Source organism: Sebastes umbrosus, chromosome 13, assembly GCF_015220745.1.
Source record: "Sebastes umbrosus isolate fSebUmb1 chromosome 13, fSebUmb1.pri, whole genome shotgun sequence".
Classification (NCBI taxonomy): Eukaryota; Metazoa; Chordata; class Actinopteri; order Perciformes; family Sebastidae; genus Sebastes; species Sebastes umbrosus.
In genome coordinates this window covers 15,632,149-15,656,104 of record NC_051281.1, presented here as the reverse complement: position 1 = coordinate 15,656,104, position 23,956 = coordinate 15,632,149, and the positions used below count along the sequence as shown (strand labels likewise).

The following is a 23,956-nucleotide window of genomic DNA, read 5'->3' as shown; positions in this document are numbered from 1 at the left end:
GACACATTTGGCACAAAGGCAATGTAACAATACTATACACAATCTACACAAAAATCTCTAAAAACACAGCGATCAAGTACAATGACTGTGTTATATATTTCCACCTATGTAATATTAAAGGGAAATAACAGCTATAGGGTACAATGTGGCGGTGCATCTGGCTTGATAATTACACAGACGACATGGAGCACCAACAGTCAGTACATCATATATTATATTAATACTGTTTATGTCAATGCTATAAGGTTCCCATTGTGCTCTGATACTTGTGAAAAAATATTTTGATCTCATTCTGTTTTTAATACTGACCTTCATATAGTACAACAGTAAAATAAGTTCTTTATAGCTGCTATAGAAAGAATCATTGAAGTGCTCAGATATTCTTGCTATTATGTTAATCTCATTTTAATCAACATTATAATATATACGTTCATTTCCAGTTAAAGCTGAAGTAGGCGAGATTGGAGCAAATGTGATTAAAAAAAGTTATTTTTTATAAAACGGTCGATATATCGTGACATGAAACAGGTAACCTGAAAAAAATCATGTCCTCTGGTGCTACTAATGGCATCTGCAAGATTTCACAGACCGGAGGGAAACAAACAGTCAGAGCTGATCTGAGGTCTGCTGTCCATCTGCTGTCTATGAGAGCCGGCTGTCAATCACTCGCAAACTCCGATCAAACGGTCAAACTAGGCAGCGCTGATCAAATATTAATCAATATTATGTTACGTTAATGCCTATTTCTCGCCTCAAATGTTTTCAAAATCATCTTGTAGTGTACTGTTTAGCTGTAAAATGAGAAAGTTTTGACGCAGCAGCGATTTTGAAATCTGCCAAGCACAGCCAATAGGAACGCTCTCTCTCTGATATGACCTGTGATTGGTCAAAGAAGATTTTTTAAAGCCTGAAAACAGAGCCATGATGAGGTGCAGAAATCTAGTTATCTGTCAGAACATTTGAATTACAATATGCTGAAAGGTTATTATGGAATTTTTGCCCAATGATGCCTAAAATATATACTGCCTACTGCCACTTTAACATAGCAAGAATACCAGTGTGCTTTTGTGATTCTCTCTGTTTGTCCTTTTTTACTCAGATAACCTTGTGTGCAAATGTTTTGAATACATGTCGTCGCTGCTAAAGACAGAAGAGACAGAGAAGAGACACACAGGGCGTATTATTTCTTGTGCATTGCCAGAGAAGATCTGTAAGCAAAAAATGTCAACGTCTTTATGAGACAAAAGGGACACGAAGCCAAGCTCAAGGCTCTCCAGAGTCGGAAATGCTTGGGGGGGAAAAAGGGGTTTAGGTGAGGCTCTTACAAGTCTTGCCCCAGTCGCTCAATCTCCTCGATCAGGAAGTCGATGTCTGACCTGGTAGCAGCGTGGTTCGAGATGACCATGCGGAAGAAGTTGACCTTGTTTCCTTGTGGCTGGTAACCAACCATCGTAGTCCCAGACTCCATCATCATCGCCTTGATCTTTGGAGCCACCTGTTGTGGGAAAACATACAGTGTTAACATGCAAACTCCGCAAAACTACGGCCATCCTCGACCAAAGAAAGTCAACTAACACTCATACGATTTTGTCGACTAATGAATTAGTTGATTTAATTTTCAGATTTGTAAAAAAGAATCACACAAAAGCACCGCTTTAAATCTTGTGTTTATATGTGCTCATAAGTTTCTTGGAAGTAAGTCATTCAGAATGAAAAAAGCATAAAAATTGACTAAAGAAATCTTAGTCGACTAAGACCAAAACAACCGATTAGTCGACTAATCGACCAAGAGAGGGCAGCCCTACGTAAAACACAAGCATATGCACACACAATATGTCCATGACTTTACTGTCTGAATCTCTAAATCTAAGCAGACACTACACAAATCAATCAAAGAGGGCAGGTTGGGCAGCAGATTGATGAGCCATTACCTTGTGCAACCTCTCCCGCCTCTCGTCTCCATCAGGTAAGCCGCGCAGGTTCGGTGGGATATACCAGAAACACACATTAGTGTGCTGCGGCTGATAAGAGAAAATGGGAACAACATTTGTAATGAGCGCAGATAAAAAAAACACCTCCTGTAATTTCAGCTTTTCTTGTCAACTTGTCAGCAATGCAAAATGGTCAAATCAATCCAAAAAGCAAGTTAAGATATGAAATATATTGTTGTGGTTGTTTATCATAAAAGAACAGCAGGTGTTCTGTAAAGCCCAGATACAGCAAGTATAATATAGGCAGTTTTCCTTTGTTGCTGCAGCTGATCATCTTGAGCATCCAATTTATTTTTAAATCTGATAATATTTCCTCGTTTAATTAAAAATCTGTGGAAATAAAGATCTCACTTCTCCGTCGAACACCATCTCGAAGCCCTCTCTGTTCTTTATTTTATTGTAGAGGTACGCTGACAGATCCAGGCTCCTGTCAATATGCTGTTCAAATCCCACTGTTCCCTTTTAGGTAGATTGAAAAAGAAAGAATAAAGAGTTTGTTAATATCACAGTCTAGATATGACAGCAGGGTTGGTAGAAGCTTTAAAATAAAAACAACTGATAACACACACACCTTCGCCTTCCACATGAGCCAGAACTTGAAGATGTCGACATGCCGTCCACACTGAATGGCTTTGTCACCCGTGTCGTATGTAATATCATACTGTTTATCTGGCTGGAAGAGATAACCAGCACTCATGGAGTTGCAGCCTTGTAATAATCCCTGCAATGGACACAGTTGTGGTGAAAGACACAGTGAGGTTACCAACCACCGGCAGAGAGTGTTTATCTTGTGCTAGTGCAGGAGTGTTATTGTGTGCAGCAGGAAAGCGAAAAAAAACAGTCTCACCCTCTCTCTGACCAGAACGGCAGAGCACTGCAGTGGCACTCCCATCATCTTATGAGGGTTCCAGGTGACTGAGTTGGCTCTGCACAGATATTGAAACAGTAAACACAGATCTGTTAGTGTGTGTGTGTCAAGTCTAGGAGTGGTAATCTAAGAACACATTGATCCTTTCATTTTTATTGAAATAACTGTGCACGAGTCTTTTGAAAGACAGAGTTTGATTTTTTTGGCACACCAGATTTTATAGGGTGACTTCAGCAATTTAGTATTGTACTCCCCATAGACTGTAAATGAGAAGTGGACGTAGTCACCGTGACGCACTGTGAAAGGGTTAAAGTTGTCAGATGAAAACACGGACAACTTCTAGAAGGCCGTGGTAGCGACCGGTCAATAACAAGGTAGCCACGCCCTAAAGCATACCCTGCTTTATGGTCTATTTGACTCTAAATGGGACCATAGTTTACTAAATGAACATCATGCTGTATTGAAGAAGACTTGAAACTAGCGACTGAGACCATAAACTCATGTTTACAATGTTTACTGAGGTAATAAATCAAGTGAGAAGTAGGGTCATTTTCTCATAGACTTCTATACAATCTGACTTCTTTTTGCAACCAGAAGAGTCGCCCCCTGCTGGCTATTAGAAAGAGCGCAAGTTTAAGGCACTTTCGCATTAGCTGCACTTTACAGACCCGGAGGTTGCCCACTGGTACTTCCATGAAGGAGGGCAGATTCGGGCACCCTCGTGGCCTATAGGGATTAAGGTGCCAACCATGAGCCGCAAGGCCCCCAGTTCCATCCCAACGGACTTTAGTTATATATCATTCCCCATTTGTGTCTCCGCCCTCATTTCCTGTCATTTCTCTACTGTCTGCTATCTAATAAAGGGATATAATGTAAAACAAAATATGAGAAAAGACAGAAATTATACCAAAGACACCAAAACACCGGATCCTACATTTCCCATAATGCAACACATTAGCGTCTGTGTTAGACCCTCCCTATACCTGGTGAATGCCTGTGTCTTTTGAACTCAATGCCCCCAGTTTAACACAGTTTTTCTGTTGAATAATCTGAAAGCATTCCCATTTAATAAGAGAGAATTTTGACTTTTCTTTTTTTTTTAACTATTTAAACTGATTAATTGATTATCAAAATAATTGGCGATTAATTTAATAGTTGAAAACTAACTGATTAATCGTTGCAGCTCTAGTCTCCACTCCGAGCCCATGCCAAAATAACGCTGATGACATCATTAGGTTTAGAATAACCCTGGTGATGTCAGCATTATCCTCCAGAGCCAGAGAAGACATTAATAACTGTTTTCACAGGCTGAGTATTCTCTGTGACGAGTAAACTAAACTTGATGCGTAAAATTGGTGGAAACCCCCCTTAAAAAGCATGTTTTGCTGTACTGCATTAATCTTCTGCTTCATTTATGCGCTCTTTTACCTCTCTACTCCATTCAGCTTGTGTCTGTGTTTCCTGGACATCAGCAGACCTCCTCCCCATGCACCCTGCACAGGACACAACACATGTATTAACACTAAGGATGCTTATGTCTATTACAGTTGCTGATCTGTACAGCTGATGATATTTTTTGTATTGAAGATTATCGTCTTACGTCCACATGAAGCCACATGTTGTACTTTACACAGATGTCTGCAATTTCATGGATGGGATCAAAGGCTCCGTAGACGGTGGTACCGGCGGTGGCGTTCACAAACATCGGAACATAACCCTGCAAACCGGAAACACCGTAGTTAAAAAAAAAGACATTGGCTCCAATTGTGAGCTGAATTCAAGTTGTTATGTTCATTGTGTCCCTGTGATTGTTGACATCAAAGAGACAGACTAAAACACATCTCTCGAATAATGCACTCTTCCTGACTGCTTTCCTATTTCTCCCAGTCTGCACATCACTTTGCCTTTGAAGGAGTGGTACTTTAGACCGGGGCAGCATCACATGTGAGCAGACAGAAGCATTAACCTCACTCAAGTAACCTTTCTGCCCCGGCCCACACAAGTGTTTCCTTTGCTACAAGTCCACGGCTCAGAGGAGAGTTTCTCGTTGTACGGAGTCACTGATGGAAGCAAATAAATGAGTTAGAGAGGGCGATGTCTGAGTCATAGTTGCTGACATTCACCTTTTGCTTGGCATCTATTACTTTGGCTTCCAAATCAGCAGGAATGACTCTCCCTCTGGAGAAGAAAGAAAAGACAGTAAGTCATCCAGATATTTGATCTTTTACAAGACTTTCAGCATGTGGGTTCAGTATATAAAGCAAACCTCTTATCTGTGCTCAAAAGGATCAGGTTCTCCGTGCCGAAGCCCAGAGCTGCACTGGCTTTCTTGATGGAATAGTGGCTCTGCACGAACGGATGTTTGATCAGTTTACACATAAGATATTAGTTGTCAAACTTTGTGATAACGGCACAGTAATACAGAGACAATGTCGGACTAACATGCTCTGAGGTGAAGAGGACCAGTCTGGGTGCAGCTGCCATGCCTTTGGTCTTGACTTCAGGGAAGAACTTGTATCTGGCGATCATCACACTGTACATGTTGGAGATCGCTCCTCCTGTAGAAACCAACAATGGTGGAAAGTAATTAAGAACACATTTGAGGCACTTTTACTTGAGTAATTCTATTTTAAAGTTCTTTGAACATATTTCAGCGGCAAAATTTTAACTTTTTACTCCACTACATTTATTTTATTTACTAGTTACTGCAGATTCAGATTATTAAAATGAAATTAAATCAACAAATAAATTATGATGCATCATTATAGAGGAAGCTACTCAGCAGTACAGTATATAAGGTGGTTCAAATTAGCCCCACCTTTAAAGGCTGCAACATTAAAGTGATGCGTACACATTTATGCATCAATAATTGTTGTAATTATAATAATGAGATTTTAAATGGGCAGACGCTATTAGCACCCAGGTGTCAGTAGAAAACAATACTATCTGAACCCGATCTAAGCACACACTAGATACTGTATGTGTATTTGTACTGTGTGTATATTTTTCCTAAACCTAACCAAGTAGTTTTGGTGCCTAAACCTAACCAAGTGAAAAATAGACTTCTCATCTTTGAGTGTTCTTTGTCACTCTTTATATTACTACTACTATTACCGAGTGTAAATAGCTGAATAGTTGCCGTGTGACTATTCTCACCCGGGTGCAAAGAGACACTCTGTTTTATATATCATTCTGAAATGCACTGTTCTGCATAATGAGTACTTTATTATATTTTGATGACAACACTTGCAGGACTTTTACTCAAGTAAAAATTTGAATGCATGACTGACTTGCAAAAGACTATTTATACACTGTGGTATTGCCACTTTTAAGTAAAAGATCAGGGTATTTCTCCCACCACTGGAAACCAGATGAGCTCTTTCAGATGTTAAAGAGGACCTATAATGCTCATTTTCAGGTGCATACTTGTATTTTGGGTTTCTACAAGAACATGTTTACATGCTTTAATGTTCAAAAAAACTCTTTATTTTTTTCATACTGGCTGTGCTACAGCACTTCTTCTGCAGCACCCTCCCCTCTCCCGAAAAGCCCAGTCTGCTCCGATTGGTCAGCTGGCCCACTCTGTAGTGATTGGCCAACTGAACCAAACTCTTTGGACTTTGCTCCAGCTCCGCTCTAACTAGCTTTGTTTGAAGGCGTGCCAAACTAGCTTTTAGGAAGGTATTATGCAAACGTGTTACATGGTGACATCGCAATGTTACAGAAGAAAAGGCGGGACTTCAAGCAAGGCGTTTCAGGCAGTTCAGGAGCAGTGTTTCTGTGGGGGAGAGTAACTCCCTTTGGTTTGGACTTTGGGCTTTGTAACTTTGCAGACCCTTTACATGCACAAAAAACGATATAACACACTCAAGGAAAGGGAAAAAGTACAAAAGCATAATAGGTCCTCCTTAAAACTATAAATTCAGAACCAAAGCTAAAAAAAAAACATTTGGTGGTAACTCATAAAGTATGGTATAATAAAGTGTGACATGTTGGCATGAGGGCTCAGAGTTATTGAGGTACTGGTTTGGCTCTAACCTGGAGAAAATATCCCATCACCCTCTCCTTCAGGCCAGCCGACCATCTCTCTCATCTTCTTCAGTGTCAGCTGCTCCATGAGCACAAAGACAGGGGCGATCTCGTAGGTAAACCTCGAACCAATTGGAAAAAAAAACAACATTTTAATATGTGATATTGAACACACAGTATAATCTTTTTTTAATAATGTAAGTTTTTTCTCTGCTGTTTAATTCAAGTAAAATTCCACATAGGCTGCAGGAGAGACTGATGGGATCAATATGAAATACACTGATATTTAACAACATGCATTTGTACACTCTAATTGTACAGCGTGGTTACTGAGTGTGCTGCTCTGGAACAGATACAGCATTGTGTACACAGTCACACTTCAATGACGACACCATCTTGTTGTTTTAGAAATGGCCTTTTGCTGCAGTGAAATGACACAACAAATGCCACACAGCCTTAGGCTCATTGATACAGCATCAGGAGCGTGTTTTTGTAGAAAGAAGAGAGAAATGTGATGTTAGCCCACTGAGAATATTCAAAATATGAACAATGCACCTTAACACGATTAACATGATTAAAAACACTGGAGAAATAATAAGAATGGTCTGCTGTTATAATCACAAAAAGTTGTTTCATGCAGGTGCTTTTAATTTTCTCATTGCAGGAATGTTTTCCATGTTTTATTCTCTCAAGTACATAATTTTTTCTCGTCTAATCAAAGTACATTAAAGTCCCTCTGCCTCAGAAAAGACCACAGTCGATTTGGAATTACAGACCAAGCCGGCTCATCCATCTTCTCCTGACCAATATTCTTCTAATTACATAAGTATCTGTCTATTCATGCAAAGAAGAGTAAACGAATCGGTGGAACATTGCAGAATGTCGCATTGTGCCCCACAGCATCTTCAGCATACAGTAATATGGAGAGGGGAAAAAATAAACAAGTCAGATGCCACTTCGCAGATGTCGCACATTAATTTCACCGCATCCATTCATGCAGACGACGCTCACTCATTGTGATTATGTAAGACCTGGATGTGATTGTCAGTCTATTAGTGTCAGTCAATATCTGCCAGGGGTAATTAGGACTGATGTAGTAATTAATAAAGGTAAATTACAAGTATGTAAGCAACCTCCACCCTCTGGTTCAAGTCATCATCGGTGATGTCGCTAATAACACATGAGCTGACTACAGTGCTTCTCTCAGGAAGACTGGTGGCTGAACCAGCAAGAAAGAACAAGAAGACATGTTGGAGGGCTGTTAATATTACTTTAGAGCTGCAATGATTAATCGATGTTGATAATCGGTTTAAAATTGGTTTGAGTAATTATACAGAAAAACTATTTGTTTTTTCTTTATTCCTCTATGACAGTAAAATGAATATCTTTGAGTTGTAGACAAAACAAGACATTTTTTAGGATGTCATCTTGGGCTTTAAGAAACACTGATCAACATTTTTAACCAGTTTCTGATATTTTAAAGACCAAACAACTAAATAATTATTTTTTAAATTTAATTAATTAATCCTAATTTAACTTTCAGAAGCTTCACCACTGTGTACTGATACAATTTATGGCAAATTATGGTGCCACTTTCTAATAAGATTCCATTTATAAAACAGAGATTTATAGATAAATTATAAGCTATTAATAAGAAAAAATGGACAAATCCAGTTTTCTGGTGTTCAACCTTTCTATCTGGTTAAACATGTAAGTAATCCATTAATTAATGCTTAATAAGTTGTTGATATGTCATTTCCAGAAGGTAAGTAGCCATACAGTCCAATCAGTGAAATTCTTTAGGTATGGCTGATGAACTCTTTATAAAGAGTGCAGTTTTAGAAAGTGGTACTAAAATTCGCCTATCCATTTACTTTTAGATTTATTTATTTAAGTAATATGTTCATCTGTATTGTCATCTGCATCAAGTGATTTCATTGTGATTCTGCATGTTGTTTTTACCCCTCTAAAGTGTACAGTCTGCAATAATCAAAAAGGTTGCCTGGAGCTTCATATGACCCCACGACTGGTCAAGTTCTTCATCAGCATTTCACCTTTATTTAATGGTTTACAATAATGGGAATGGGAAACATGGACCCTGACTGGAATTGATCCTGGGACGTGTGGTATAGGGCTGCAACTAACGATTATTTTCATTGTCCATTATTTTCTCGATTAATCGATTTGTTGTTTGGTCTATAAAATGTCAGAAAATGGTGATAAATGACGATCAGCGTTTCCCAAAGCCCAAGATGATGTCCTCAAATGTCTTGTTTGGTTCACAACTCAAAGATATTCAGTTTACTGTCATAGAGGAGTAAAGAAACCAGAAATGTATTCACATTTAAGAAGCTGGAAACTGAGAATTTTTACTTTTTGTTTTCATAAAAATTACTCAAACCGAATCAGCAATTATCAGAATAGTTGGGGATTCATTTAATAGTTGACAACTAATCGATTAATCGTTGCAGCTCTAGTATGGTATGCATCTTGGACCACTCGGCCACCAGGACATCACAGAGTTCAGGTCAAGTCTTATCCCCTAAGTTAATCATCATACACTGAGCTACCGGTTTATAAGGTACACTAGTACAGTTAAATATAATAAAATACGAGAATGACGACAGAGATGGATCAGCACCCGTCTGACACAGAGTCATGAAAAAATAAACAAGTTTCTTCTTGCAATGTGCAAATCTCCTCACTGATGGCTGTCCATATTGTGTACAGATGGTCTGAGGGGGAGAGGCTCTTTTCCCCTCCTGGCATTGTTATGTCACAAGAATACATGAAACAAAGACACCATGTAAACCCTGAATGCGAATCAATATGCAATTTAGTTTGCCCACAGGGCTGAATTATGTGACCAAGCCCTGAGCATCGACAATACTGTGGGGGAGTAGCGGTACAAATGTCTTTTTATTTTCCTGCTTGATTGACAATCTATTAGAGCATGCAGGCTACTCTTCAGCAGCGACAGTAATTACTGTATGTCACTTCAAGTGTTCCTCTAACTGAAAGACTCTCTTCTACATGGGCCATTTAAAAACAATGAGTACAAGAAAGCTTTAAAAGAGTAGAATAAAATGAACCTAATGACTTCCAAACTGGATCTAATTCTTATTGCTTATATCTCATATAGTATCTGCATGATTGTGTTTATGGAGTGCAAATATTATATGAAAAACCAGCTGATAAATGACGTTGTGTGACAGTACTCACATGTTAGTGTTGGCTGTAGAGGTGAGCCACTCTCCTGCCAACCCAACGATGTCTAATCCAGTGGACAGCTGGTTAAAGAACCGGGGGTGACCTGCGATTGATAAAGACACAACAAAGCAACATAATCCCCCAGAAAACAATTCATCATTTGAGAACGTGAGAGAGAGAATGGCTTATCTGTAATCATTACACTGGCATGTAAGCTAATGAGAGTTATTGATTGCAGCAGGCCACACTGCTGAGTGCCTTCAGGCCTCTTTTGTTCTCACCTGTTCTCACTCCGTACTTCAAGGTGTCCCTGCAGTCCACCAGGATCTGCTCCAGGGACTCGGGCTGGTCGGAGAGCTCCAGGTTGAAGCCCTCCATGCCCTCCAGCAGCTGGTGGGGGTGGTGGAAGTCCAGCACCTTGGTGGATCTGTCAAAGGTCTTCCGGACGTAGTTGGTGAGGATTTCCACAACCTCCAGCAGGAACTGCATGGTCGGCTCCTCTCCATTTTTGGCGGGCAGCAGATCTACAAAATAAAAATACATTTAAATTGATGTTTGTTTGTGTCTCTTCTGGTTCAATCTAACAGACTCATACTGTTGAATTTCCTGTGACCTCTGGGTTTTTCCAGCAAATTGATAATTTTATCTCATTTATTTTGTGCAAATCCTTCAACAGTTGGGTTAAAAGCAGCATTGAAGAATTAATAAACAAATTAATAACAAATGCAGTTACTTTATAGTTACCTTCTAGATGATCATTTTGTCAATAGCAATCTAATTCATCAGCATGTTATATATTATACTTTCATTTATCATTATATTTCATAAATACACTTTCCACACAATGTTGGATTTTTTTGCATTATATTTTATGTTAATAAAAGTGGTAATCTCAAATTTTAATTGAAATAAATGTTTGTTAAGTCACCATCTATAGCCAAATGAGGTAACACAATGGTGATTGGCCTACTGACGAAAGTATTGCAATACTTACTACTATACAGTATCTACAGTATTTTGTAAATGGGTGTCTGTCTGTAGAGACATTCCTAGAAATTGTTTTTCTCCATTTTATAAAAAAAAATGTAAATATATGCACACACTTCTGAACACTTGAAACTCATGTACAGAGAAATATATTTTTTCTAATATATTTCTTTGCTCATGTGTCAACAAAAAAAACTGCTAATCTCTGTGCACTATTTCATTGTTCTCACTCAAATAGAAATTCTGAATCAACCAGGACTGAAATCTCAAGGATTTCCACTTTTTTAATGTATGTATGGAACAAATGTCATATTAAATCGCTCTATTTCCTCATTCACAACATCTCTTACTAAAAGGCAAGAAAAAGGTATTCAATATAGGCTCTATATACCTACACAAATATACTATGAACTGTGCTTATCTTTGACCTGTTAAAATCTATTATTGCTTGGTACTTTATCCTCATTCGCCCACCATATATATATATATATATATATATATATATATATATATATATATATACATATATATATATATATATCACAAGATAAATACAGTGCGTTGTTTTTTTTTCTCAGCCTACTGTACCTCTGGCGAACAGGTTGGAGAAGTCTGTCTCGGTGCGTCTGAAGTGCGCCTCTCCTCCTGCTGTGTTGTCGCAGGACAGCAGGTTCTTGGCTGCTCGCTCCTTGAAGGAACTCACCATCCTGCTCCTCTCCTCCAGACTGTTGTTCTTCTGCAAAAACCCTAAACGATTACAAGAAGAAGAAGAGGAAGAGTCCGCAGGGTGGTTATTACACTCCCCGTACATGTTGACAGCTGCAGCTTTTCTGACATCCACCACCAGAGTCCACTAATAATTCTCCTCTCCCATTTCTGACTTTTATCTCCTCTCTGTGTATCTCTAGGAATCTACACACTGTTTCCTCTCTCTCTCTCTTTTATTAGGAGGGAAGGTCCCATCCTGCTCAGGGAGTCCGATGGTAGGAGGTCTTTGTGGGAGGATGAGTCTATGACATCAGCATCCAACTCCAGCCAAGCAAAAACAAATCATATAGCTGCTGTAAATTCATATTAAAGCTCCTGAGACCCAGCCCATTGACATGTGTCCTCTGTAGTGGACATTTTGTCCACATGCACATCCTCTTACTCTTTTGACCTATCAGCCCCTGGTGTATTGTAAAGAGGACATCCTATAAGCTTTCCAGTGATTTGGCATGTGTTTTTTATTTTTTTAATCAATTTGAATGTATTCTCGGTTTAATATCACTCTACAGCCATAATCTGTTCATTTTTTTTAGTCTTTTCACACTGAATTGGTCCTGTAGTCCACTACAGAGGACAATAAAAATAAAGTTTAACAAGCCTAAATTGTAAGATTTTCTTTTAACCCTAAATAGGAAGGAAATCACACAAAAAAAAGTAATTGGAAGACATTTTTTTAACTCGGTTCCCAGGAGGTTAAAGTTCCTCCAGCAAAACAGGTCGAAAGCACATCTGATAACATGTGAGTTCACCAATAAAAGCCTGCTGGAGAGAATATAGTCCGCAATAAGGATACATTACCTAAGCAGCTGATCGATAGTCCAGTGTTGGTCATGTATGGTTTTTCTTTTGTTCCTTTTCCCTGATGAAGCTAAATGGTTGTGGAAGATTGTGTATGAAGGTGAAATTTATATACGTTTGGAAAATTTGAATGTTATTAGTGTAACACAAATATGATGTTGTATTTAGTATGTATGTGATAAATGTAATGTGCTTGATATCGGACCCCAGGAAGACTAGCTGGTGCCATTGGTATCAGCTGATGGGGAACCTTTTTAAATAAATAAATAAATAAGTAATTAGACATCTCATTGAGTGAAAATTGCGCAAAAACGCTCCTTTTAAGACATTAAACCTGTTGTTCAATTCAACCAGACTTAGTTTTTTTGTAGCTATGTTGTATCTTTGTGTGTTCCTGGAGTAATTAAATGGCCTTAATGAAACCAGCAGAACGTGTCGGTCAGAAATAGCAGAAACATTGTGCTGCTCACTGGTGCATCACATTCACCATGATGGAGGATGTCAGTCCGCCCTTGGTTATAGTGGTTATAGTGTGGTACGAGGCTGAAATAGACTCTCAGAGTGGAAATCGGGAAAATCCATCCTGCATAATTTCCCCTCTTCAATTTCATCAGCTTTGACTCCTCAGAGATAAATGGAGGCTTTTTTTGGCAGTTGATGCTCCTCGCAATTTATTATTTTTTTTTTTTTAAATTTTGGTTAAATTACCAAGAGCAGATGTGATGGTTATTTAATACGTTTTTATTAAATCTAATCTAATCCTTATTTAGATGATATTTCAAAAATCCTGTTCGTCCAGGAATCCGTTTCCATTGAGTGAAATGATGCAGGCCATGAATAGCCTACAGTCATGCTTGTGGACACGAAAAAAAACCCATACATTTTATTTTTTTTATCTCACTCTTACAATTTTTTTTTTCATAATTTTATTAAAAAAACAAAACTTACCACATATCTTCATTCCCAATTTTCTAGTACATCCATGAGCAACTCCACACCAAGCATCATAGCCTAAATGATTAAAAAAACAAAAAAAAACAATTAGAGGGCCTCAGAGGAAAAAAAAAATCCAATTTAAAAGTGTACATTTTTATATTAATGGTGAAAATAAATGGAGTATGAGGTCGAGGGAAACAAAAATAGCCAGCATGGATGTCTTGGGATTATTTAAACATTAACTCTCCAGGCTCCTGGATGTGGATTAGTCTGTTCCCACTGTAAAGTCACTGTTCATGACCTCGGAGAGGACTTCAAATTAATTAGCTGTTTGGATCCACGCCAGGCTAAATGTCTAATTGAGTGAATAGATGCTGGTTACAATGCGAGCATCAGTAGACATGAGGCGGCTGGCCAGTGACAGATAGAGAATTACTGTGTTATCAAGGGCTTCCAGCCACAGAGGGGATGATGGCGCACCTTGGATGGGGAGGAGAAATCCTCAAAAGCAGCAATTTAGGGGAGGAGGGGTGGGAGGAAGTGGAGGAGGAGGAGGTAGTCCCATTCCCACATCCTAATTTAACCCTTTGCTTCGGATCATTAGATAAATCATTGCCCTGCTCAGCTCATTGGACGCACTTTAACTCAGACCCCACAATGATTTTTTTTTTCACCAAAGCCATGCAGAGGAAATGAGATGGGCAACAAAGGGACGACTAAAAAAAAAAAACAGAAAAAAGGAAGAAAAGAAAACAGATGTGCTGACAAACAGCATTCAGACCAGACTATACATTTGGTGCAGCTTGAAGGCTATATAGCGATACAGGCAATTTCTGCATGGGCCTAGATAGAACATGATGCAATCACTGCTTTTCATCCATGTACGCACAGCCATTCTGATATTAAAATCAAATACTGGTGAGAAGAAATAGCTCATATTTGCACTGTGCAGAAATGTATGATCTTTTATCTTTCAAAAATAAAAATAAATAAATCACCAATATGTGTATATTTCTTGTGTCAGGAGCACATCTACACCTGTAACATGATTTTAGACCTCTATATTCATGGGAAGGATCAGACTCCTTTTTTCTTTCTTTCTTTCTTTCTTTCTTTCTATACCAGCTGACAATGAAAGGACTGTAGTGTGCAGAAATGTGTTATCTTTTATCTTTAAAATTAAAAAAAAACACATCTGTATATTTCTTGTGTCAGGAGCACATCTACACCTGTAACATGATTTTAGACTTCTAATCATTGGAAGGATCAGACTCTTTTTTTCTTTCTTTCTATACCAGCTGACAATGAAAGGACTGGTGGCTGTATATGGTTTTCCTTTTTCTCTAAGGCTACAATGCTTAAGTGTGCCATTAGGGGCAATTTAATATGGCTGAATTAACAGCCACTTCAGGGGCAATTTTCATTTTTTTTCTTCCCATGCAGGCACTTTATTCAGCCAGAGCAAATTCAGCCAAACCAATGCAACAAAAAAAAAAAAAAAAAACATGAATGCATTAACACACCAACCCTTATAATAATAATAATAATAATAATAATAATTAGTTTGGAATTTAGAATTTAGAATTTAGCATATAGATATTTCGTTCTGTTCGGTGGTGCAGCCTCGGGCTAATTGCCTCCAGTGTGATGTTAGTGGAGGACATCATGCAGGTTTGGACAGCAGCATCAGTCTGTCAGCAGCTGCCTGGAGGTCTGGATGCTGAATGAAACGCAGCGGTGATTTGTGGAGAAAGGAAAGCCCTCTCAAATGGCAGCGGATCCCTTTTTTCTCCACTCCCTCCCTCGATGAAAATGATTAATGGCATTCCCCACAAAGTAAAATAGCACACGTGAAATAGCATTTTATCTGTGATGGACCTACTTGAGCCCGGTGGTCGTAAATTAGTCGAGTTGGGATCCGGTTCTCCGCCAGAGGAGGAGGAGGAGGGTGCAGACGCCGCCATCACTCCAGACCCTGTGCCAAAGTCCTCACCTCAAAAAGCCTGCTCACTTTTTTTTTTTTTTTTTTTTTTTCAATGCCCCCCAAAAATCTGTCTTTATAGCCTTGACATCCAAGATGAAAAGTAGCCCTATAACCTCACTGGTAAAGAGGGAAAGAGAATATATTTTAAATACGTGCCTTGACACAAACCTGTAGACGACAAGGGCACAGCCTGTCTTACAAGTTCACATTCAATCAGTCCACACAAGATACAAAAAAAAGAAAGAAGATAAATCTAAGAAAAACAAGTTCAGCTATATAACTGTTCACAAACCAAAAGCAAAAAAAATCCTCCCTTGAAGCATGCTGACAGGAGCAGCATCATATCTTGATCCTGCTCTCAGGATGGATGATGGTCAACAGACACCAGACAGCTCCATGTTTTGTCATCCTCATAATAAATAGCACTAATTGTTCTATAGCTATAAGGCTGCAGTGAAATACACACATATTGAACATCTGGAGGTATGTGCAAAAAAAAATACGCATAATTATAATAATTAATAATAATAAGGCCTATATGGTAAACCTAAGAAGACAAGTTCAGCTATATAACTGTTCACAGACCAAAGCTAAAAAAATCCTCCCTTGAAGCATGCTGACAGGAGCAGCATCATATCTTGATCCTGGATCAGGATGGATGATGTTCAAAAGACAGCAGACAGCTCCATGTTTGTCATCCTCATTATAAATAGCACTAATTGTTCTATAGCTATATAAGGCTGTGAAATACACACATATTGAACATCTGAGAGGTAAGGCTAAATGTGCAAAAAAAAAAAAAAAAAAGCATAATTATAATAATTAATAATAATAAGGCCTATATGGTCATCTTTGGATCCACAAACTTGCATGATAAATATCAGCTTAATGTGATTACTTGCAGATTAAAGCCCCATACTGGAAAAAAACGAAAACATGCATCTATTTCCACACCAATTACCAATTATTATTAAAAGGCTAAATGAGATTTTTTTTTGGAACAATTAAAGCTGCATGTGCTACACATAAACTAAACTACAGGCCGATTCTGTCATTTAAAGCTGTTATTTCTGCAGAGAGTAAACCTCATAAAACACCTGTTAGAGCATCTCCTATATGTCAATTAAGAAAAGAGTTCGTTTAGTTCAGACTTCTTAGACTCCACAAATGAAAAATAAAACCACTTACCGTTGATGATGATGGGTCCAGGTGAACAGGTGCAGTCCACTCCCCCCAAAAAAGTGAATTTCCTCTCAGTCCTGAAGGAGCAAGAGACTGCTGAAACACTCCGAGAAGAAGAAGAAGAAGAAGAAGAAGAAGAAGAAAAACAGCCCCGAGCTTCAGTCCTCTGCGCACAAGGTGACCTTGCTTTTGTTGTTGTTGTAGGTTTGATTTGACATTTAGAGCAAGAAGCCTTGTCTGTTTATTGTCATTGCGCACACGAGTGAGTCACTGTGAGCTCCTCTACACTAGACCTCCACACCGGTGCTGCTGCTGCATGTCTGCATGTGGAGAGGACGCGTCTGCAGGCGAGTCTGCAGGTTGGACCCTGGATGGCGACACTGAAGTGGGACTTTTTTTTTTTTTTTTTTTGGGGTGTTGGGGGGGGGAAGTGTTGATTGTCTTCGGATCTATATAGCTCTGGTTTTTGAATCCTGGTCACGGATTTGAAGTTTGATGATATGAGCAACACATTACGTGAGGAGGGATCAGGATGGAGGAGGGGAGGAGGAGGGAGGCTGCTTTTGTTCTTTGTGGAAAAAAACAAAGAGGACATCCATAAAGACACAACCAGGAGTCTAAACACCCCTTTTAATTTGTTTATTTATCCCCCCTCCCACCTCTAATATCCTGTGAATCATCTCCACATTATGCACTGAGATCAATAAATGTGCAGATGATCTGAACACTATATGTCACTCCATCTAGAATATGCACATCTTTATTTCCCCACTTTTCTGTGCAGATGCTTTTTGAATGGTGAAGATGTAACCTATAAGACATCATGACACACTGACTGAAAGCACACCAAAAAAAAACACCAAAATCCACAAGGTGGCAGTGAGAAACCAAGAATGACTCCTGCAGGAGGTGGCAGAATGAAATGAGACACAAATGGGCCACTCCAGAAATACCTCATGATGAAGCTAATTATAAAGCGACACCATTAATCTGGAACACGTCACCATCATACATGAAATGTAGGGACAGGAGTGGACACACAGGAGACAAGACAATCACAAGCAATCATCCATAAGTCTCCCTCTTATCTATTGTATCATGAGTCTGATTAAAAGCTCATGTTGTGACACTGTTGATATAAAACACACATAAAACTGTACATTACATATAAGGAGAGAGTAAAGTGTTTTTCAGCACTGGACAGCTCCTCAGCCTGCTCAGGTTTTTAAAGGCTGCTGTCCAAGTGCTGACTTCTCGGATGGTTTTCAGGCGCAAAATTCAGCTTTGGGCCCCTGGTTCCTCCCTATAGGACCCTGGTTCCTCCCTATAGGACCCCCAGAATTGCTGTGTGTCAGTTAGGATTTGGTAATTTGACCAGAAAGTCTGTACCATACTACAAACGTGTGTATCTTGTCACAAATATTACACACTTAAATACTGATTGGGTTGAAACGTCCAGCAAAATATTTATGTTATACTATGTAATAACTTTTATGGTGGTGTTTCCCCATACAATAATCTAGATGAATCTGAATCCCAAGTATGAATTAGAAACATATTTAGTAAGAACATATCAGAAAATAAATGAGATATTATGTGGCTTGTATCAAATGGTAGACTATCAGCTCAGGCGGCGGTAAAGTGGAGTTGTTAAAACGAAAAGGGTGCCCTATTGATAACTGTGATGAAGAGGAAACTATTGAACACTTAATTCTGGGGGGTGCCAGACGTCTAGAGATGTATGGGAAAAATTGGCAGGTATCAGTTTTAATTCTAATGTGAACTATAATGCAGTGATGTATGGGGTTTTTCTAGAAAATCTCCCTAAGTTGCAGCAAGAATTTTATTGGATGATAATATGTACGATTGTAACAAAAATATGAAAGACGAGCTGTGCAGTGGTCCTTCACCACGTCACCATCTCTAGTGATGCGGAGTTCAAACTAACTGGACTGAAAAGACACTGGACATCAGATAAAAGAGATGCACACCTCGGGAATTATAAAATTAACTTTTTAGCTTTCTGTATATTTTGGGCACTGTCCTCGTCATGAGGTGTTTTCTCCTCTTTGTATTTTATTGTGTTTGTACATTTTTTTTTTTTTCTTTGCGCAAACTCAATGTTACTTAAAAAGTGTAATTTGACTAAACCTATTTAGGAATATGAACAATATTAAATGATCAAATAAAAAAGGGTGTAAATCACAAGTTTCATCATAATACAATATTATATTGAATCTTTGGACAGCGATACGATATTTGCTGATATCACAAAGTCTGCCATGATACGATTTTGATTTGATTCAATTCAGGGGCCTGTGACTGATAAGAGACGATACAATGTGTCCATTTATTAGTTTATCAACTCACAACTAAAATATGATTTAACAATTTCATTACTGAGCTCTTCCAGACATTTAAATGAAAAACTATCTATTCTTTTTAATAAAAATAACAAATATAAAGATAAAATAAAGGCTTATCCTAAAGATGACAATATGTATTGATACTTTCACTTTGGATCGTTGATCATTGAATCAATATATCAATCCAGATCGATCGTTACACTCTTAAAAATAAATAATATAGGCTAGAGTTTTAGCAAGGTCCATTTACAAGACAGAACAAGTAAAATGCTTAGGTTCACATCTCTTAAATGTATTTTAAAGCAATACTCACATGCCCATATGTGCTTTGAAACCGTTATCAGCTGCTGCAACTGTTCCTCCTGTCCATACCGGCCTTAAAGAGATCCCTCGTTCCCTTTTTCTCACTATCCCTACATTGCAGCTTAGCACTCTGTGGAAACACAAAGAGGGAATTTCATATTAAAAATACTGTAAGTTTGGAAGATACCCATTTGATTTGGCTAAGCAAGACTGCCGAGGATTCATATTAGCCTCAACTGAACTTATTAAGAATGCATTTTTGCAAAGAATGAGGACTCTGGATTTAGTCTATTCACAGGAGACAGGAAAAATAATTACAGCGCATGTGAGTGTTATATTAAAATAGAAAACCTCTTCTTTAAAGGAACAGTGTGTAATATTTCAGGGGATCTATCAGCAGTTAATATTCATAACTATGTTTTCATGAGTGTATAATCACATGAAGCTAAGAATCGTTGTGTTTTCGTTAGCTTAGGATGAGTCCTTCATATCTACATAGGGAGCGGCTCCTCTTCACAGTCGTGTCTAGAAGGTAACACGCATATTGCAAAACTTTCACAAGATGGTTAAGGTTAGGCGTTGACCTCGAATAGTTACGGTTAGGATAGGTCGTCAGGCAGTGAGTCTTGCGTGAGTTTTCGCAATTGCAGGTTACCTTCTAGACATGACCCCTCTTCACGGAGTCCGCCATGTTTCTATAGTAGCCCAGAACGGGCAACCAAACTCTGGCTCTGGAGAGAGCCTTTTTGCACTTTTTTTGTTACCCGAAGGCCACCGTAGTTCTCCAACACGTTTGTGAAACTGCGGTAATGTGAGCCGCAGAGTGCAAAACCGTGTTATTGTGTTATTATGATAAGGATGTTACCATGATTTTGCACTCTGTGGTACTCACAATCTTGGAAAGGGAAGAGTGAGTTGAGGGATATTCAGTTGGTTGCAATCTGCAACCACACCACTAGATGTCACCAAATCCTATATACTCTACTATAAATCCTTTAAGGCCCTTATCACTACAGTCCAAGCAAATTTGCAGTTAATCAAATAACCACCTAAACTTTTGTGGCCTTTGAGGGTCTAGGATCCCAGAGCAGTCGCACACTTTGTCTGTTTGATAGTCCAGCTTGGTGAACAATCAGTACTCTTCACAACAAATGCATTTTGTTTCCGTCACACATCTATTGTATACCTGTCCTCTGCCAATATCTGTCATGAAGTCTTGGTAAAAAAGGCCAGCCTGCAGTGGCAGTGACACACTAGAAGGATTTTCTGTCTTTCTGTTTCTCAGCTGCAAGGGAGTGGTGTAAAAAATATAACAAAAGATGTAAAAAGCAAAGGGAAAAGGGGTGGGGTTGTTTTCACCAGTGGCTGTATGAAAGTGTCCACAAGATGGGGCATAATCCAAATGTAGAGAGTGAGGAAGACAGAGGTAGGAGGAGGAGGAGGAGGAGGGGTGTCAGGGAGAAGACAAGATTATTCCTGTATTTGTGTTTGTGATTATTTTCACTGCAATCTGTGAGCAAAATCTGACTTAAACCGGTCCAGCTGTCTGAATTGTGACTGAATATAAGCCAGGGAAAAGAAATCTCCTTGAGAGGACAAACGGTCGTTTCTCTCTGTGAATTTCCCTCGACTGTCACACGGTGTCTCACTGATCTGTCATCTTGTAAACTTTACATCTTTCCTGCCCTGCCTCCAAATCAAGAAGCACCCATGCACACACCTGGCTTCATGAGTCTGCCGTGAATAAATAGATCACTAAAACACTGCAAGTTTGATAAAAGTTATAGTCCAAAAAAATCAGTCAACTATTCTAAAACTCCAGCCTCAAGCAAACAGACCCCTGCTGAGAGAAGACGCACGCCGGTGACGCTAGACTCTTAACCCAGAGCTCAGCACTGAGGATCAAGGATAAAATGGGCTAACGCTGCACAGTGTGAGAAGAAATGTTTGATCTTGTTAAAGCAGGTGAAGCTGTGATAACATCAACAGCCATCATCTGGGACAGTTTCAGGGCTGTAGCCAGAATTTAAAAGAGCTGGGTCCATGAGTCCATTACATTTACAAGTACATTTACTCAAGTACTGTACTAATGTACAGTTTTGAGGTACTTGAACCAATATATTTCAGAGACAAATATTGTACTTTTCACTACACCACATGTATTTTACAGCTCTAGTAGTGTCCAGATTTAAAGTCTGCCATAAAACACATCTGATCATCTTATAAAATACAGCTCATTGTTAAAGATTAAACCAGTTTCAAACCTTACCTAGATTGTGCTCCATGTAGTTTCTTAGATACATTTTCTTATCATACAGTACTATATCTGGTCTTTGGGCACATGGGACTGAGTCTATTGCAAAAACAGTAGTCCCATGTGCCCAAAGAGTAGATATAGTATGATAAGAAAAACGAAGCAAGCCCAGAGAACAATTACACCAAAGGAAATTAAAAATTTCAATTGCGGGCACACATGGGTTAATCATGTAGTGAGGACCAAAGAGGTAAAACTCTCCTATATTTCATCAAAAGGCAAAGGTTTGAAAAGTCTGAAAAATGATTCTGAATTTATGTACCAGAACTTTTTTTTTTTTCTTTGTTCCAACCTCATTAATCATCTCGGGAGCTCTAGGTTGGGAACCAACGGACTGAACTACCCAGCTGTATATAAAGTAGTTACAGCAAGCTCCACGTGGACCAACAATAAAAATCTTCTTACACACTGATGTATCTATATTAATAATATCATTTATCATATCAGTCACAGGGGCCAATTTTCTGCAAAACGAGTACTTTTAATTTTAATAACTGAAGTACATTTAGCTAATACTTAAGTATTTTAACTTAAAGTTTAAACTTTAGCGGCATCTATAGCGGCAAGATCAACTGCTCCGCTCACTCCTCCCTTTACAAGACTGCGGTAACCTGAGCCGCTGAATGCAAAACCGTGGTATAGACGGCAGCTGGCGTAACCATGGTTTTGCACTCTGCGTCTCATGTTACCTCAGTAAAACAAGCTGAGTTACAGACATCTCTTTCCCAATGTAAGTCAATGGGAAAAAAATATTTTTGGGCCCAATGGCATCACGTGACGGAAGTTGTAGTACCACTGTTTGGCCACTATGAAAGTTTTCCTCACAGCCCGGCGCACTTCCTGGGGACTTGGATTTGGTGGCATCTAGTGGTGTGGTTGCAGATTGCAACCAACTGAGTGCCCCTTCGTTCACTCCTCTCTTACCAAGACTGCTGTCACATGAGCTGCCAAGTGCAAAACCGTGGTCACGACGTTTGCCTCGCTCAGAGGCCATCCCATAATAACACTACTTTAGGAGTAACGTAAGTCGGGCGGCGGCTGGTGGTATCACGGTTTTGCACTCTGCGAGTCACGTTACCATAGTTTCACAAGTGTGTTGGAGAACTACGGTGGCCTTCAGGTAACATAAAAATACAAAAGGCTCTCTCTAGAGTCAGTGTTTGGTTTGTCCGTTCTGGTTAGTAGTTAGTTTCAGGTAATTATACACTAATGAAAACATAGTTGTGAATATTATATTCCATTTCTGCTAATAGATCCTCCCAAAATGCTACACACTGTAAGATTTTCTTAGTATTTATGAGTATTTCTACAGTGTGGTATTGGTGCTTTTACTTTCTTAGTGAGTCCTTCCTTACCTCAGAATCACCTGATGAGCAGCACAAAATATGACAACTCATTAATTTCTAATTACCAGTACATAAATATTAATTACTTACCTCTTCAGGTAAAGTGGTATTAGTAATCACTCACTTCTTCACTTCAATCATGGTACTGTCCTCCACACAAACATGTGCTTTGACAGCCTTTCACTAACTTCACACACTGATGGCTCTTTTATCCACACATGTATTAGTTAGGAAACAGTGAAAGTGAGAGCAGAAACACAAACTGAGTTTACATTAACATAAGAGGTAAGAAAATATTAGCCAAAGAGCTCATTTCAATACAAAACTCACAAACATAACATATTTTTTTACTAAGAACATATTAGAAAAATAGGTGTGATGAAAATGAACCAATACATACAGAGGATGCGCCCAGAGGACTGAGGATGCCAGCAGGAGCAGATGGATTGTTGTGGCTGAAAAGCAGTTTGATTCTGAACACCTACTTCCTGTAGATGTCACATGACAAGCTCACATGACAATGGTGAGAGAAAATATAACATTTCACCGCTAGGAAGTGCAGAAAAAGGGCAAGCTGACTCACCTGAAGAACTTGTTAGTGTTGTAGAATAATGAAAAAAAAATCACAATTAATGTGAATATAAACTGTGGTGGAATATAACATAATAGTATAGTACTGTTCTGAAGTATAATTTTGTTGTACTGTTCCTTTACGCATTACCATTTCCTGCCACTTTATACTTCTACTGCTTTACAATTCAGAGGCTATAAATATGTGCTTTTTACCCTTCCATATGTATTCAATGCAATCTCACTGGAAGGCACATTTTAGCCTTTTCGCGTGTCATTTGTTCGCCACGCAACAAAACTACGG

The 23,956-nt window shown here is 38.8% G+C and overlaps 1 protein-coding gene across 6 annotated transcripts; it reads right to left on the bottom strand.

The window, feature by feature from the left end:
- Positions 1-684: 684 nt before the first annotated feature.
- On the bottom strand, positions 685-23,616 carry LOC119500793 (glutamate decarboxylase 1-like). 6 transcript variants are annotated; one of them, XM_037790726.1, is made up of 19 exons: positions 23,483-23,616; positions 19,433-19,552; positions 16,760-18,077; positions 15,470-15,688; positions 13,600-13,662; positions 11,674-11,832; positions 10,380-10,622; positions 10,111-10,201; positions 6,898-7,010; positions 5,302-5,417; positions 5,126-5,205; positions 4,983-5,037; positions 4,460-4,576; positions 4,288-4,352; positions 2,839-2,917; positions 2,563-2,712; positions 2,343-2,450; positions 1,932-2,021; positions 685-1,495 (listed from the first exon to the last, which is right to left on the bottom strand). In XM_037790726.1, the coding sequence occupies exons 4-19, from the start codon at positions 15,549-15,551 to the stop codon at positions 1,322-1,324; spliced, it is 1,785 nt and encodes a 594-aa protein (XP_037646654.1). In that variant the 5' UTR covers positions 15,552-15,688; positions 16,760-18,077; positions 19,433-19,552; positions 23,483-23,616; the 3' UTR covers positions 685-1,321. The 6 variants fall into 6 exon arrangements, with proteins under 6 accessions (XP_037646654.1, XP_037646653.1, XP_037646657.1 ...); XM_037790725.1 differs by having other exon boundaries at positions 16,760-17,321; XM_037790729.1 differs by having other exon boundaries at positions 15,470-15,562; positions 16,760-17,321.
- Between the last annotated feature and the right edge of the window lie 340 nt (positions 23,617-23,956).

Bases quoted from the DNA above. Each gene is read 5' to 3' on its own strand.
- LOC119500793 (XM_037790724.1), bottom strand. The intron at 13,663-15,469 runs GTAGGTCCATCA...TTAATCATTTAG, and splicing joins TTTACGACCACCGGGCTCAA to GCTATGATGCTTGGTGTGGA. The intron at 4,577-4,982 runs GTGAATGTCAGC...TCCGGTTTGCAG, and splicing joins TAATAGATGCCAAGCAAAAG to GGTTATGTTCCGATGTTTGT.